The 17,336-nt window shown below is 35.1% G+C and overlaps 3 protein-coding genes across 7 annotated transcripts in view; 1 reads left to right on the top strand and 2 right to left on the bottom strand.

Annotated features, from left to right (window-relative positions):
- On the bottom strand, positions 918 to 5,386 carry LOC109355574 (transcription factor-like protein DPB). 4 transcript variants are annotated; one of them, XR_002108674.1, is made up of 10 exons: positions 4,768 to 5,077; positions 3,799 to 3,878; positions 3,515 to 3,558; positions 3,257 to 3,319; positions 3,002 to 3,148; positions 2,811 to 2,879; positions 2,544 to 2,642; positions 1,921 to 1,991; positions 1,123 to 1,468; positions 918 to 1,000 (listed from the first exon to the last, which is right to left on the bottom strand). XR_002108674.1 is itself a non-coding variant. In XM_019598798.1 (10 exons), the coding sequence occupies exons 2-10, from the start codon at positions 4,986 to 4,988 to the stop codon at positions 1,243 to 1,245; spliced, it is 1,020 nt and encodes a 339-aa protein (XP_019454343.1). In that variant the 5' UTR covers positions 4,989 to 5,027; positions 5,233 to 5,386; the 3' UTR covers positions 925 to 1,242. The 4 variants fall into 4 exon arrangements, 3 of the variants coding, with proteins under 3 accessions (XP_019454343.1, XP_019454342.1, XP_019454344.1); XM_019598798.1 differs by adding an exon at positions 5,233 to 5,386 and having other exon boundaries at positions 925 to 1,468; positions 4,768 to 5,027; XM_019598797.1 differs by having other exon boundaries at positions 925 to 1,468.
- On the top strand, positions 8,257 to 10,438 carry LOC109355572 (scarecrow-like protein 4). Its single transcript, XM_019598796.1, has one exon. It carries the CDS (start codon positions 8,328 to 8,330, stop codon positions 9,843 to 9,845), a length of 1,518 nt encoding a protein of 505 aa, XP_019454341.1. The 5' UTR covers positions 8,257 to 8,327; the 3' UTR covers positions 9,846 to 10,438.
- LOC109355568 (D-xylose-proton symporter-like 2) overlaps positions 12,768 to 17,336 on the bottom strand; it is a 9,243-nt gene continuing 4,674 nt past the window's right edge. For both annotated transcript variants that reach the window (XM_019598791.1, XM_019598792.1), the window contains exons 4-14: positions 16,822 to 16,881; positions 16,552 to 16,618; positions 16,349 to 16,473; positions 16,011 to 16,112; positions 15,543 to 15,911; positions 15,417 to 15,464; positions 15,250 to 15,312; positions 14,295 to 14,375; positions 13,960 to 14,058; positions 13,650 to 13,787; positions 12,768 to 13,138 (exon numbers count right to left, since the gene is read on the bottom strand). In XM_019598791.1, the coding sequence (XP_019454336.1) occupies positions 13,007 to 13,138; positions 13,650 to 13,787; positions 13,960 to 14,058; positions 14,295 to 14,375; positions 15,250 to 15,312; positions 15,417 to 15,464; positions 15,543 to 15,911; positions 16,011 to 16,112; positions 16,349 to 16,473; positions 16,552 to 16,618; positions 16,822 to 16,881 (1,284 nt within the window). In that variant the 3' untranslated portion in view covers positions 12,768 to 13,006. The remainder of the gene's footprint in view (positions 13,139 to 13,649; positions 13,788 to 13,959; positions 14,059 to 14,294; positions 14,376 to 15,249; positions 15,313 to 15,416; positions 15,465 to 15,542; positions 15,912 to 16,010; positions 16,113 to 16,348; positions 16,474 to 16,551; positions 16,619 to 16,821; positions 16,882 to 17,336) is intronic.

Below are 17,336 nucleotides of genomic sequence, written 5' to 3'. Positions count from 1 at the left end.
TGGGTGTAAACACTAAATATGTGTGTGACAATTTTAAACAAGCAATTTTCAGGAGACGAAAATAGAGAACAGAAACTGTTTTTTTTAAACCAGCAGTGCCTACTCACAGATCCAAGAGGTTTTGGAATATTTCTTGTGGTATATATATTATCATAATACAATAATATATTATTTGTACCAGCACCTAAGTGAACGAGTAAAGGTAACGTAGTTTATGATTAAAATGACCATATTAGCATGATGCATATTTCCTAAATGATTGGACCAATTGGGTTAAAAACTTGGCAGATATTACGATTACTTTTGGTTCTTAATTCTAATTATAAAACAGTAGTGATATCAGTGATGTCAAATCAATTTTAAACGGAGTGTAAGAATTTTGTGATTGAGCCGTAAGTCTAAGTTACAGTACTTGAAATTTACATAGGACTCTTTACAATTTAAACGTATCTTTAAACTTGGAGAGGAGAGGGATTTTACCCTTTCAAATTAACTAAAACGTATTTCATGTGCTTAAAATTGGAATGGGATTCTCATTTTTTTCAAACTTCGGTCGAAAAATATCATACATAGTTGAGTATAAAAGTTTCAGAATTTTGTAAACCTTTTACGAGTAAGACTTGCATAGGCCGCACAGGTTATGTAGGCACATCAAATTAAAATTTAACTAATCATTAAAATAGAAATTTAAAAATGCAATAAAATCACATTCTTAAATCCTGGTTGGTTGTGCATTTGTGCCTACATAAGCATGTAACTATGCGTATGCAAGTTTTATTCACCATCTACTTACCACATGCATGGTCAAAGGTTGATAGGGTTCCCTAGTAAAGGGTACAAGACGTGCAAGTTAAGATACCTTGACCCAAATACCAACTAATATTGACAAAAGCAGGCAAACATTAAAACTATATCTAATGTGAATTCCGAGATTACTGTTGCTGCTGGATTCCATTTCATGATCTATGGAACAATGTTATACATACCGATTTTTCTCTCACTACAAGGGGAAAAGTTACAGAGGAAATACAAGAAAGGCGAATGATGAATTAGTAAGCAAAGAAATTCAGAGTCTACTCCTAATACGACAGCAGCAAACAGAATGATCCGTTTCTAACATACAGAATCACTTGGCTATACTGATGAGTAACTGCTGTAAAGGTCTATTAATTGCACACAAATTTCTTTACAAAATATACAAACATGCTTAAATAAGGTACGGTGGTATGATTTAATGGCAGACTAATGCTCATTCTTAACTCTTGCCTTTAATATTCCGGGGAGTGGAGGTGACAAGGGAGGCCTAACTGGAAGGTTTGAAACTGGAGGAGGAACTTGTGATTGATACAATCCTGGCATGCTAGAACCTTCACCACCATCATTGGGTGCCATATTATCATTTTGCGGTCTCTCAGAAAGTTTCATTGCCTTGAGAACATAATTGTCATCATGCAGCTCAAAAGGAGTACTGCAGAGAGAGCAGAGAAAGTAAGCATAAACTGAGATGATAGATTTTACAGTTGAGAAGTCAAATAGAGAAAATACTAAGGAAGTGGCAGATACATTTCCCAACAGGAGACAAAAGCTTTGCAACTCAGCCAACCACCCCAAATTTTCTACCTTAAAATTCTTTCTATGTCCTATATGTTCGATCATAGGGTTTTGTTAGTGGCAATCCCAAGTGCCTATTTACACTCCTCATGGACCAATCATGATTTTATAAAATAAAAATAAAGTTTTGATTGGTGAATGGGAATGTCAATAGACTCTTTGGAGTGCTAATAGCACTTACCTTTATCATAATAGGGTATGCTACTTTGACATTCATGACTATATGACACTACTAAATTAGGCAACCTTCACATTAAGACAGCAAGTCTCTGAGAAGGAATGGAAAAAAAGCAATTGAAGCTTTCTTACCTATTGAAATCAAAATGCACAAGCTGCATATCTTCTGATATTTCCACTTCAACAGTTGCATGAGGACGTGTCTACAGTTTTTAAAAGCTAAAAATTAGATACTTAATAAATACCTTGAGTTAAGAGTCGCATCAAGCAATCTTTTTTGGGCTATACTCCTGATCTTAATTAAATAAGGAAACACAATCACGGAATATAAATATGAAAAAATCCTGACAATGATGACCAGTAATTCTTCATTTAGATCAATGAGTCAATTATACCCTTGAGCAGATATGACGCCTAAGGGCAAGTAGGCAACCTGAGTAAGGTGAACTTAGAAGTGTAAGCTCCTTCTAGCATATAGTGTACAGTGAATAAACAAAGCAGTCGCATCCCCTCAACAAATTCAGATGGATGTCCAGTAAAAAAGGTGAAAAATATTTCTAGTAAATTCACACTGCAGCTGGAGTGAGATCTCATCTCGTAATGAAATATTATATAGTTTTAAATTCAGAGCAACTGATTACGCATTAAGTTAAGAATTATTAACATAAAAATTGAAGATCCTAGGCAAAACTGAGAAAAAATGTCTACTGGACAACTTCACCAAAAAAACAGGAGACGATGGAATGACTGTGTACCTGTACTAAAATGAAAGGCAATGATACACCTCCACTGGGAGGATTTCCTGAGCTATATAATTGCCCGTTTCGTTGTATAAGGTTCTCAAGACCTACAAGCTTGATGTAATAATACAAGTAGTTAGCATTTAGCAAATAGAAATTAAACATTATGGAACAGGAGCCTTTTGTTAGGCCTTATAACCAAGTATAAATTTTAAATGAAGCAAAAAATGTCCAGGATCCATCCCAGTGATAAATCCATTTGAAAGAGTGAGCTGTACTTACTTGATCCTCCAGCTCTTGAAGATAGGCTGCTTTCTTCTCAATTCTATTCCTGAGTCCAAGACGCTCTGTCTGTTGAATCAATTACATTTTAAAGAATTGTGATGGTTCTTCATTGAATTTTTGGTAGCTCATAACATCACTGTAGGTAAATGTCGCTTCAAGCAAAATGTAAGTACAAGCTGTTTACAAACCTTTAGTTCTTCAATATCATTCAGACTAGTACGAGGAAGACCCTTCCATTGAATTTCCTTTTTATCCTTAGAAATGATATCCATTGCCATGAGAACATTGAGAGCATCATAGACCCTTCGACGGATGTTTTTCTCATCATACTGTTGCTGTCAAATGTTCACCATCCAAAAAAATAAGTCCACAATACATATCTTACACATTTAATCTGTGAACAACGGATAACATTAACATTGTTTATACGAAGGAGAGAAAACCTGGTCAGGTGACAAAACACTATTGCTTGGATCGGAAAATTCAGTAACAAGTTCATCTGCTACCTATATAATCATAATCACATTGAGTTCATGTAATAACTATGAATAATAGCTATCCCAAAAAGAAAGGAACAATATGAAATATATTTTGAAACTATTAATCGAAGGATAAATGTTCTATGATATACATTATTTAATGTGCATATACTCTAATATTTGTAAACATATCAAAAAACTGCCTTAAAGTAACCAACTAACCTCATTGTAAGTTGTTCTTCCCTTGCTTTCTACCTTCTCACACACTGGAGATAACCAATAACAGATGAGAAACAATATTAGAAGGAGAATTATGAGCATGGCCTCTTCAAGACAATGTATATCTAGAAAGCACAATAATCTAAACACCACTGCTGCAAATTAAACAATTAGCGTCTCCATACTAACACTAAATACGACTTTGTAAAGCCAAAGTTAATAACTACAAAAAGGTTAATGAAACTTTTATTAAATGACAAATTGGACAAACAGGATAGATCAAGAACCTTTCATACTAAATTGTCGAAGCCCTCTTCCACTCTTATCACCTCCAACAGCCCGTTGACCTCTCCTTTTCTTCTTGCTACTGTGTAAAAACTGACAGTGGGTAAGAATTAATTTAAGAGAGAAAAATCCAAAGACAGAATTTAGAGTTGTAGAACCATAAGCAGATGACTGAAACTCACAAGTAATCTATGAAGCACAGATACAAAAACATACGTCCAGACACAGACAATGTCCAAGATATAGGACACCAAGACATGTCATTGTATATATGTAGATAACTATTTGCGTAACTGCTTTGATATGATTTGAATGGTTGCTTATGAGGGACTACTAATGGTCCCTTGCTACCTGCCATTAATATCATGGCAATGTATATTTTCCGATGATAATGAGCCTCACAAAAGAAATACTTTGAGACACCATTTTACAGTGCAAACATTTTGTATCTTTGCAAAGAAATATTCCAATACAAAGGATGATTTCATCTTTGGAAAATAACTCCTCTAAAGCCAGCTTGGGTGTTAAGTGAACAAGTAACAGTGTATCCACCCTTAATTTGTTAAAGGGTGTTGAGATCTCAACTCACACTGTTACGTTACTCTTAAGCTCATTTTAGAGTACTCTTACCTCCACCCTTAATCTGTTTTTAATTGAACACTATTAAGCTCGTTTTAGAAATGTACCTGTCACTTGGACACCACAATAAACAGAGGTGTCTATGCTTCATTGACATGGTCAATTTCATGCTGAATAAGTCATTTCAAAACTAAAGTATTTTTAAGAAAATAATAATAAAAGGAAGTCTCTACTCTTCACTAGAAGACAATAACGGACACAAAAAATGAATGACATTTCCTCCAAAAATAAAAAATCTAGACTAAACATTAAATTTGCAGGTCAATCAATAGCGCTGTGCATCATGTGAACAATACATTCAGTGCAAGCTCAAAAAATTACAGAGGACTCACGCAACCGCTTCCTGTGATCCAGCATCATCTCCATGCAAGTCAAGATGGTTTAATCTGAGAAAAGTGCTATCACCAGCTGTTGCAACCAATGCCTGGTCACTCCGGCTAGATGGAAGCCCAGCACTTCTGCTAGTTGACCCTGATTGGCCCGAAACCGTGGTTCCACAACCCTCTTCCCCCTCATATTCCTCTCCACATGATTTTGGGGACCGCGATCCCATGTTGCTTAATTCCTCAGCTATTGCCTTTGGCAATAAACCCTAATGATAAAAAAGAGACTTCAATTAAACATGAGTTTCAATTCCATGTTTGACACTAACTAAAGTGAATAAACCAATACAATAGTGTTTCCAGCATGAGGATAATAATATAATAGAACCTCAAATTGAACAAAGTAATAATAACCACTAAAATTGAACCTAGGGCATGCAAAATGAAGATTAAACAAATAAAGTAACCTACTACCTGTCACCGGCAAAGGTGGCTAATTGGGCGGAGCTGAGGGCGGTAACCGCCGTAGATCTGAGTGAGAGTGAGTCACTTTTTTGGTTTCTTCAGCGAAGAATACGTTAATGCGGTTTCGCTCCAAAATCAATTAGCATCATGTACCAAGTACAAGGGGCAAAATGGACCAACAATCATAAATGGGCGGTAACCATTCTTATGTTGCTGATTTCGATGACTTCATTTTGTAACAACTTAGACTCAATTTTATTAAAGCTTAAGTAGTTTAGGTATTAGGTTTGGAATTGAGTTGAATCAAGTCGAAATAGGCCTCTATTCGACCAAGTTTGATTAAAATGAAACTTAACTCGAGTTCAAAATAAACAATGTTTTTATCTAAGAGTAACTTATCAATTTGGATTGGTTTGATTTGTTGATGATTAATCATTTAATATTTATATAATTAAAATATATATTACTTTTATTTTAAATTTGTGATTGAATAAGTGCAATAAGCTTAAACCAAGGCAGAACAAGACCCTATAGTATAGAGGACTTGACACCTAGGACCAATGTATATGCATTTTTACCTCAACTAGTTCTTTTGATGCAAATTTTCATATAGTGCCATATTTATGTGACATATTTAGCTGAAATCCCTTTAAGAGTGGTAGGTTTGAGCTCTCCATTAATGGAGCGCTATGCAAAAGTAAAAAAAACACAACCCACATTGACATTTATATCTTTTTTATTTAAAATGATATTATGTTTTTATTCTTAAAATATAAAGGAAAAGATTACTTAAAAGGAGTCTCACTCATTTTAGTGATTTTATGAAACATGACAGGAGCTCCTAGAGTGGTTACATAGGTATGTGTATATAGAGAGAGGTAAATATAATCTAGATCAGGGGAAGGCACACCCATGCAACAAAAGGAATTAGGAGGAGGTCATTAATTTTCCATATTTTTAGGATAATGGTTGAATCTAAACAAACTTAACAAAAAGTTTAGTTAGGTGGTTTATATGTTGTTAGTCACCGGCTAAAATGTAGGTTATGCATAAATATGAAAGAAACAAATCTCTTTCGGGATTTAATGTCGCCCCGAGAAAAGATGAAAGGAAATATGATACTATAAACCTTTTATTAATGTCGTTAATGAATGTGAGCATATTATTGTCATAAAATCAGATACTTTATTAGTCTTTAATAATAAACTAAGCCCCAATGGGTTAGTCTTGAGATATCCATGTGCAAATTTTGTAACTAAACTCAAGATGCAATGAAGGAAATTTAGAATCCTTCCTAAAGAATCAGAAAAGTTTTCTATTATATTTTAAATATTATTATTGAGAGAAAAGGTGGTTAGAATATGAAAGAAAGTAATAAGTAGGTGATTGAATAACGTCAAAGCCACAGTGCCTATCACCATAATGCAATCAACGTCTTTGTCCTTCTAAAAGTCCAACTAAAAACAGCTTATGTCTCCTAATTGTTTCCATAATTTTGTGCAATTATCTTATTTGTTCAACAAAGTGCTTCACTACAACTTTGACTAGAGCTTTTCAGATCAACAAATCAATGAAAGAAATGAATATAATACATAGTCTTCATAGGCATCATTTACAAAGAACATGCAATAATATGAGGCCCAAGTGCAACCCTTCACTCTTTTGGTAACAAACTAATCACTTTCGAGGTTTGTGATTGCTCATCTCGATAAATATCGTTTTCCAGAATTGAACTCGTGATCTTTTGGTTATCATGCGGATCTTATGAGAACTTAATCATTAGATCAACACCTTGTCAATATTTTAATTTTAATTTATGCTAGTAGTTGATTTCCCTTGATTGAGGCCTAGACCCTATTGAAGGGACAAAATGATTTTTTTACATTTAAAAGAAGAAGGGAAAACAAACATTTTAACTTGAGGGAAGAGTGTGGATAATTAGTTGAATTTGTAGGCCTTAGGTTTAGAAGATAAGCAAAGTATGGTTGGATTTGAGTTCTTGTCTAATCATTCTACCATTGACACCAATAGTGACGTTAATTTTGTCTGCTGATATTTTTTCCATGTTCAATCTTAAGAGGAATGCTAAGGACATTTATTTAATAATCATACAATACAATAACATATATTAATATAAATGAATGATGAATGATATATTGATTATATATAAATTTTTACCTTATCGGTACATGGATACTATGAGTCTTTATAGTTTATCATTATATAATGATAGTAGTGGGCATAGATAGAATCCGTTGAAAATATCCTGAACCGATGCTTTCCATTTCATTCCACTCACTTGCATTTTCGTTGGTCCAAGATTGTTCTGTCCCCCATTCTAACTAACTTACCTATTTCTCACTACTTCCTTTTTCATTAACACAAACTAAATTACACATTAATACACACTAATATAGTGACGTCCCCATCAAATATGCCACGTAATTCATCTATATTATTGTGTAAAAATTTATACGTAATCATTAAGTGTTTTGTGAATACATTTTTCTTTTTTTTGTCTATTATTATACCCTTCTCATTCTTATGTTGTTTTCACTTTTTTACTAACCTTACTACTCTGGAAAAATAAATAATAGACTTTCCCAGCATAGTACAAATAAATAATATCTCCTTCTTTCTGTCACTTGCTGTTGCATTGCATGTGGAGTTATCTCCTATCCCGATTTCTATTTGATTTGGTGTCTAATCTAATCAGAAAATCTTATTTGATTAAAAATAAAAATTATAATAATATAAATTAATATTTGTTATTATCCTATGAAATTTGTTGGGAATGACAACCATAAAATTAAAAAAATGATTAGTTTCTTCATGAATGATAAAGATGGTTTTGAAAGAATGAGACTCCTGTGGGAGTGATAGTGATTTTTCCTTTATATTTTAAGGATAAAAATGTAATATCATTTTAAATATAAATGTTATTGTGTCTTACTTTTTTCTTTACTTTTACACAACAGTTCGGTCGAGATTTGAAGGGGGTGGTGCTTAAATGAGGTTGACGTTGAGCTTCAACGGTTGAATCAAAACCTTTTCACCCTTTCAGCCTTCACTTTCTTCTTCTTCTTGTTCTGTGATTGGTGATAATGGCATACATGTGTGCAGATAGTGGAAACCTTATGGCCATTGCTCAACAACTCATTAACCAAAAGCAACAACAAGATCAACAACACCAACACCAAAACCAACACCAACACCAACACCAAAACCAGCACCACCTTTTTGGTATTACCCCTCCTCTTTCATGGACCCCTTTCTCTGATTTTCATTACCCTTCTGATCCTTCTTCCTTCCACTTCGACGACTTCGACGATGACTGGGTAGACTCCCTTATCCCCACCACCACCACCACCACCACCGCCGCCAACGACAGTGCTGATCTTAACCGCCTCTTCTCACCAAATGACGCCTTCAAACCACCGCTAACGCCGGTTACTCCCCACTCTGCACCGCACCCACTTCTCAAATCTCTAATCGATTGTGCTGCTCTCATACAAACTTCACCTGATCGTGCTCTTCACTCACTTACCCATTTAACCAAATCAGTGTCTCAACATGGGAACCATACCCAAAGAGTTGCTTTCTACTTTGTTGAAGCTCTCACTCGAAAACTTGAACTGGAGAATGAAAAAGATCGTAACTTTATTACTGGGGTGGCTCCGATTAGTACTATTTCTGAGGAGTTAACACTGTGTTACAAGGCTCTCAATGATGCATGCCCTTATTCCAAGTTTGCTCATTTAACCGCTAACCAAGCTATTCTTGAAGAAACTGAAGGTTCCACGCACATTCACATTGTTGATTTTGGAATTGTTCAAGGTATTCAATGGGCTGCTTTGTTACAAGCTTTTGCAACTCGTTCTTCTGGGAAACCTGAAAGTGTAACCATTTCTGGGATTCCAGCTATGGCACTTGGAACTTCACCAGCTAATTCTCTTTCTGCTTCTGGTAAACGTTTATCTGAGTTTGCAAAGCTTTTGGGCTTGAATTTTGAGTTTAGACCAATTCTCAGTCCTATTCATGAGCTCAATGAAAAAAGCTTTTGTGTGAAACCAAATGAAGCTTTGGCTGTTAATTTCATGCTTCAGTTGTATAATCTATTGGATGATGATGAAGGTGATGCTGCTTCAACTGCAGTTCACACTGCACTGAATTTGGCCAAGTCTTTGAAGCCTAAGATTGTTACTCTTGGAGAGTATGAGGCTAGTGTGACAACCCGGGATGGGTTTTTGAACAGATTCAAGGCTGCATTGAAGTATTTCTCTGCAGTGTTCGAGTCTCTCGATCCTAATTTGCCTGCAGATTTGCCTGAGAGGTTGCAGGTGGAAAGCCTTTTGCTTGGGCGCCGAATCGCTGCTGCGGTTGGAGCAGAGGTTCCCGGGAGTGTAAGGGAAAGAATGGAGGATAAAGAGCAGTGGAGGGTGCTGATGGAAAGTGCTGGTTTTGAATCAGTGGGTCTCAGTCATTATGCAATTAGTCAAGCTAAGATTCTTCTATGGAATTATAGCTATAGCTCTCTGTATTCACTTGTTGAATCTGAACCTGGTTTTTTGTCTCTGGCTTGGAAAGATGTTCCTCTATTAACTGTTTCTTCATGGCGTTAATGGGTAATTGGTTTCAATTGGATATGGAAACGAGGTTTCCACCTGGTCCTTTTTCACTGGCATAGTTACATGGTTCCATCGTTTATCCGACATAGATCCACTGTACTATATGCCATGTACCATGTAAAAAGTGATGATGCATAGAACTGGATGCCGCACACCCGAATTGGTAACTCGAACCATGTAACTATGTTCTCTAGTGTGGAACAGCTAATTTTATCTATATGCCATTAATTATGATCATGCTAGGCGCTTCAATATTGACTTTGCTCCGTGAAGTTATGCAGATTGAATATGTTATTGGCAGATTATTACCAATTGGGTTGTACTTTTAGCAGTTTAGTCATAGTTCCACACCCTTTCTCCTTTCTTTTGTTTTCAGTTGATTTTTCTTGTTGTAGTATTTTGATTTGGTATGGTAATGTTATTGACTTATTGGGTTGAAGACTTGACTAGAAAAATAGTTATGCAAATGAAGCAATGAGAAGAAAAAGCTTTATTTCTCATTGTTTTGTCTTGTGATACTGTAAATTTGATTTTGTTGTATGGATTTTAATTCATCTTTGCCTAAATATAAAGGAATTATATCATTATGGTGTGAGTCTGGCTCGAGCTATATAAACATTTAGAACATATTCCAAATCTATACCTCACAATATAGGCACATGATGTATTAATACCTGAAATTGTGAATAAGTGGTTCTCACAAATATTAGCTCCATTAGTTCAATTCTGTGTTCATTGGCTAATGGAAATATTATTTCCATTTATTTTATGCCAGTGTATATTTTCAATAACAAATTTTGGATTTGTTCTTACTTTTATCAGTTTCTGGTAGTTGCAATAGGCTCATTTTTTCATCCTATGATTTATTTCTAATTGAAGCACAGTGATTATCATGGAGGAAAATTACTATATATGGGTGACCATCTTCTGTGGCACATTGATGATGACCCTTGCTTTCTAACATACTATTTTGTGGGGAGATAGAAGCATTTCCAAGCCTATGGTTACCATTATTTTCATTCACACCATCTGAATAAAGCTTGTTTCTTTTTGTTTATGAAAGTTCTTGATAACTTTCTTGGAAATGTTAGTAGTGTTGATCCTTCCCAAAACCTATATATGGACCATGTTAATAGCTTTGTTGTCTGTCTATTTCATTGTTCAATCATGCTCAATGTTGTTGTTGTATTCATTCATGGCACAACAGTGATGGTGAAAGATGAATTGGTGAAACAATTGGATACTTAACTTACTACTACAGAGTGACAAGGAAGAGTGGCAGTGCTGTTTCTGGTCTTAGTGATTGTGACAATTCAAGGTTGTGACTTGTGAATAGGACCTTCTCTTATTTAACTTGATCTTGTTGCAAAGGATGACCATAAATGTGGGGGTGCACTTTCTGAGGCTTGTGTCCTATTTCACACTTTTTTGTGTTAGTTCATAACTCATGAAGTACCACCCCTTATCTAGAACAGCATTTCCACACTTGGCAAAAATGAAATGCAAATGCTTCTATATTAGTTTGCTCAAACAAATGTTACCTCAAGACCAAGTGCTTTCAATCTCTCTTGCTACCTTTTTTGGGATTAATTGTATTTCATTTTTTTTAGTTTCCCACATGTATACTCGCACCGTAGGCAATCATGTCCGAGTCGGGAACATCCATAAGTATGTGGGGTCAAGACCTTGCTTAAGGGGAATCAAACATGTACCACTTGAACCAACGAGTATTTGATTTGTTTTAACTTTTAAGCAGACTATACAAGAAATTATTAAATTCAGTCAGTTTCAGGATTGGATTATGTTCAGGCAACTACTAATGCTTAAATACAAAAAGAATCATGTTATGAGATTAAAAATAAACTAATATTTTATAGGGACTTAAATTTTTTATATTTAAGCATTGCAAAATAGAGAATAAAAACACATTTAACCCAATTTTATTAAATGTTATTTTCATGTAAAAGTTGCAATCATTAATAAGCTACTAACAATCATTTATTTAATATATTAAAATTCTCTATAATTAATATCACTTACTCAACTATCCATAAAATAAAAAAAGATGAGCCACCCATTTTATTGGTCATTTCATTTGCTAACTTTCTTGTTGTCTCTGTATGTTTGCATTTTTTTCTTGTCTTACACACATGAAATTATAGTTCAGTGAACATTGTCAATGAAGATTGTTATTTGTCCATGCATGCATGTAGACATGCACTTTCTCTTTAGCTTGACCAAGTAAAACTGTACAACTTACAAGGTGTATGTAACAGTTCTGTTCTATTGTTCTGTCACTACTCACTAACTTTTGTGGCCAGAGTTTGCACTAGTAAATTTAGCATGATCTATACTCCAAAACACATTCACCAATAAGTAATAAGTAATTCAATTATTAGCAAGGATTATTCAGACTCTCCTAAGTTTTCAATAATATATAACTATAGGAATGAGAGTTGGGTTAATAAGTCCCTTAAAATGAATGATTGGATTTCTCTGACTCAGTGATGCATGCATGCATGCATGCTGGTGGGTTCTGTCTTTTCTATTTTGAACACGTAACGCCACCATCTGCAGCTGCTCCTAGCTACTAGCTATGAAATGATGATGTGATAACTAATGAAACTTACTATTCAATGATGTATTCATGAATGAAAATACAAGTACAGGTCATTTTTATGCACATTTATAGATGCAAAGCATGTGAACTAACATTTTGGATCATGTGGAGTGTGTGATAGAGACTCTCAAAACTTCATTATTGATGAATATAACATAAGGGCTTAAGCATGAACTGTGACTTTACCTTCTTTTTTTATTAGAACAAGGAAAATGTTTGTGACACATTCCAAAATGGGTTGTAAGATGGTATAGAGAAGAGAGACAAAAAAAGATGTGATATAAAATGAAATAGAATAATAATATGTGTGGTTGAAGATGGATACATAATGAATTGAAGTACATAGAATTAAGATGAGTTTGTGTTTGATATGGCTGATACATCTCATACAACAAAACATAAGTAAACTGAAATTCATTACTGCCTAATGTTTATGTATACATTATAAGTTGTATTACAGAAATTCATTCTTGTCTAAGACAAGTTACAACAGAGTAGTGTAACTAGATATCTATAGAGGTAACAAGGTGACTGATTATAAACATTTGGCCTCAATCTCCTCTAGGGTAAGTCCCTTGGTTTCTGGCACAATAAAGTATATGAATCCAAGAGATGCTGCAGCTATTGCACAAAATATGTAAAACAAGATTCCTGCTCCTAGTAATTCCTGTGGGCAAAAAAATAAACACACAAAAAAGCAAGCATTGTCAATTAAGTTAATAGGATCACTGAGTTGCAAGTTGAAAATGATGTACTTTTACAAAGTTAAGGGTGTTTTGTTTCTGTGTTAACTTGCTTTAACCAAAAGCTAGTAGTTGTAGCTTTTGCCCCTAAGTGATTTTGAGGCTTGCTAACCGCAAAACCAAACACATGGCAAGTAATAAGGAAAAATAATGGCAAAACAAAATTCCCTTCTCTACACAGCCTAATTAACCAAATAGAAGGGGTGATAAAGAGATAAAATATTCAATGCATTTGAAAGGACACCAATTTTAACCAACAAACATGGCCAAGGAAGTGCGAAAAAAAATCACATGCTTGCTTGTGATGTTGTAAGATTATATCATTCAGAAATATGGTAATCATCTGATTGATGATGACACATACAGAAAAAATATGGCAAGTTTATAGTCTCCAATTGTTGAAAACAAACAGGTTCCAGATCTTAAGTTAATTACCTTCAGAGGAGAAAAAGCAAATGTCACAAGAGCATTTGCAGCAAAATTGACAAGAACAGCTATACTAAGTCCTCGACCTCTTAGGCGCAAGGGAAAAACCTCTGATATCATAAGCCAACCAATTGGACCAAATGAAATCTGAAAATACAAAATGGAGAATCACACTACATACATGGTGTAACTATAAGCATGATCCAGATGTAAGCACTATAAAAACATGATATTCATTCTACCGGTGGACACCAGCAAATATGATCTAAATCAAAGATTTGGGATAATGAAGAATGTGAACACTAAGAAGCTTATTCACCTGATAACATCCTACGTACAACAGCAGACCAATTACAGCAACAACTGCTACATTGTCCAAGAAAATGTAATATGAACCCAGAAGGAACAAAGAGATAGCCTGTAATACAAACAAACATGTATGAGTAAATGGAATTTGAGCATTGTTTCACAACTGAGATTTCCATGGCATAATCATTCATCTTTTATAGTTAGCTAAGTTGATGCTGATCATGCATACAGAATTGATTACCAAACTGGTTTTTCAATTTGACATAGAAATAAGGAAGTGTTCCTTTCTCAGGAAATTGCTAGCAAAACCAGCCATCAGATACTAGGAGATAAGAAGGAACTCACCATCCCTGAAACTCCTCCAAGTAGTAAAGGTCTCCTCCCGAGTCTATCAACAACACCAACAGCAGCTCCAGTCATAATCAACTAGAACATAAACAGAAAGAAGTTACAGTGGAAAAGCTAAAAGCAACTGGATAGGAAGATGCTCATACATTTTGCTAGAAAACAAAATTAATACAAAAGAGAGAAAGAGGGTCAGGGAAGATAAGGGCAGCTGGAAAAATATATGTTCAACCTTCTTCACTTTTTTTCCTTTCGAACCCGAGACTCGTTACATGTATAGATGGGAAAAGGAAAAGACATTGTTCGTAAAATAAATTATTCAGAACTACTGGTATGAAGTTCTTTTGCGCAGACATAAGTGGAACTCAAACATGACTCTTCATTTGAAAAATCAATTAAAAATAGAATACAGAAAGCAGTGCTAATCAATGTCAAATATTAGATCTAATCATGAAAGTTATGCAATTTCATTCTCTTTGATTTGATAAACTTTATTAATACATCTGAACAACAATAACCAAAAACTTTTTCCAGTGGGGTTCGAAACACACGAACATATACAATTTGTGGATACAGCACATTAGTTATGACATTCCAAAGCTTGAACAATAACTTCAGAAGTACATAGTACAAAACAACAATTCAAATTTGTACTTCATACAAAACCTTCACCATGCATAACTAATGAAACTAAAAGCCATGGTACAAAACCAAAAGGAGTTGATCCAATGGTGTAAGGTCCCACTGAATTTCCAAATATTGTATAAAGCCAAAGGTTAATGCTTGATACTTGGGAGTGAAAATTGCTAGAAAGGCAACCATGCACCCCAAAGGAATTAGTTTCTTACTCCTCATAGGGTGATGGGGCACTGTGGGTCAACACCCAAAAAAAGGCAGAACCTTTTAATACAAATTTACGTATAATTTATTATAAATTTAAGTAAATAAAATCTACCTTGAAAAGGCCAAGGAGAATAGAGACCCGGGTTGCATCAGATGCTGCGGAGAATCCTGCGCTCTAACAAATAGGATTCGAAGACAATGTTGTTACATTACACTGGTCCCAGGTAATAACTGAGATGAATTTGCATTTATTTTCCTTTGTTAGAATTAACATAATACCTGAAGGATTGATCCAGCATAGTAGAGCACACTTGGTTGCCCTGTGATCTGTCATAAACAGCCCACAGTATAAATACACTGAAATGCTGGCAACATTGACAATTTTAACTACTTTACTTGCAATACCTGTTGAAACAAGACCAATCCTCCTCCGATCACGAGGGCTTTCTTGCATTTCCCTCGGAACAATTCTCCAAGTGTAACTTCTTTTTCTTCACCTACATAAGATAGCTCTGCCAGAATCTCATCTACTTGCTGAGGAGCTGAGACACCAAGAGATTGACCTCGAAGCTGGCACAAACAACGAATAGCCCTGTCTTTCAAATTCTTACTATCCCCTTTTCCCTGTATAGCACATAAAAGTAGCCATCTAGGAGAATCTGGGAGCAAAAACATTCCAATTCCCATGATTAATGCCAAAGGACTACTAACTCCAAACATGTACCGCCACCCAGATACAGTGTCTACCAAAAGGCTACCTATTCCATATCCTGCCTGCACAAATGATACGTAGCCATTGTTAAGTTTATTCACTTCTTCGCGATTAAAGAACACACAAGATACAAGGTCCTCCAGGAAAGTTCAATAACTTACAACCATCCCAAGTACTATAAAGAACTCTTTCAAAGAGATAAGTAATCCACGTATTGATGTTGGAGCTGTCTCTGCAATGTACATCGGAGCAGCATGCATCGCCTAATAGAGATAAAATGACCATCATGTATCTTGCTTAATAAGTTGTAGAGAAAATTTCGAACAAATTATCAAATCTTATCTCCACAAATTCTTTAACCAACCATTCCTTTTACATGTAAAACTGGAGAGGATTTGGACTCATCTCCAATAATCTATGAGGTTTGCTACCATGACAAACCAGAGATTAACACATACAAGCTTAGATATATGGACCATGTGGATAAAAAAGAGCATACCAGTCCAATTCCTAGGCCAAATACAAGTCTCCCAACCACCAATACAGGAAAATTAGGAGCTACTGCTGTTACAAGGGCTCCAACAAGATACACTAACGCAGCTGCAATCAGCTCCCTTTTTCTACCTAAAAAACAAGTTTGTCATGTCAGCTTCACTAGGGTAGGAAATATCTAAAATGGTACTAATAAAGGGGGCAAATTACCTATGAAGTCAGCAATACTGAAGGCCAACAAAGAGCCAATCAAGGCACCATATAATGATCCACTAGTCTGCAAAAGGTATCAAGCACCAATATCTGAGAACATATTGAAGATCAAGAACAACAACCAAGCCTTAATCCCACTAGGTGGGTAGGCTCATATTGAAGATCAATATATGTAATTACAAACATGAAGAAACATGCTAAATGATAAAAATGACAAAGGTGTAGCCATAAACAGAGAACAAACTGAAAATTTTAATTTAAACTTACTACAAGCCCAATTTCAACAGACGACAAGTTGTACCAAGTTATTCCACTGCTTGTTGATGACTGCAAATAAGGGAAATTACAAGTTTATGAGTAATCTAATGAAACTATACAACTGATTATCAACTTGCAAAGAAACTGTGGAGCTGATAAACACTGGTATCAAAAGAATTAGAGAAAGAAAGAATATGCAAAAGGAAATGCCCCTAACCAGAGTCAATTTGATTCTGCTAGGGTTCTAGTAGAGAACTTTATTGAATTAGGAAGAAGAATAGAAGAATTAGGCATACAATGGATCCCACGATCCTCCCCTGTTCCTGATTCCACAATCAGTGAACTTTCCTCTCTCCAAAAACTACCTAACTGCTTTTAACAGCTTCCTATTTATAGAAAGCTAACTACCTAACTACCCAAGGGCATATTAGGTAAGTCTGGTTTATTTTATTTCAACCAAACTCCCCTTTTTCCCCTTTTATACACATTTGTCACCCTTGGCCTGGATTGAGCCTTATCAATAC

Source organism: Lupinus angustifolius, chromosome LG08 (assembly GCF_001865875.1).
Source record: "Lupinus angustifolius cultivar Tanjil chromosome LG08, LupAngTanjil_v1.0, whole genome shotgun sequence".
NCBI lineage: Eukaryota > Viridiplantae > Streptophyta > Magnoliopsida > Fabales > Fabaceae > Lupinus > Lupinus angustifolius.
This window is presented reverse-complemented; position numbering and strand designations above follow the sequence as displayed.

Excerpts from the sequence above, each read along its gene's own strand:
- LOC109355572 (XM_019598796.1), top strand. The coding sequence starts at position 8,328 with ATGGCATACATGTGTGCAGATAGTGGAAACCTTATGGCCATTGCTCAA.
- LOC109355574 (XM_019598798.1), bottom strand. The coding sequence starts at position 4,988 with ATGGGATCGCGGTCCCCAAAATCATGTGGAGAGGAATATGAGGGGGAA. Across the intron at positions 2,643-2,810 it reads TTCAAGAGCTGGAGGATCAA|CTTGTAGGTCTTGAGAACCT; the intron begins GTAAGTACAGCT and ends TATTACATCAAG. Across the intron at positions 1,992-2,543 it reads TGCCTTTCATTTTAGTACAG|ACACGTCCTCATGCAACTGT; the intron begins GTACACAGTCAT and ends TAAAAACTGTAG.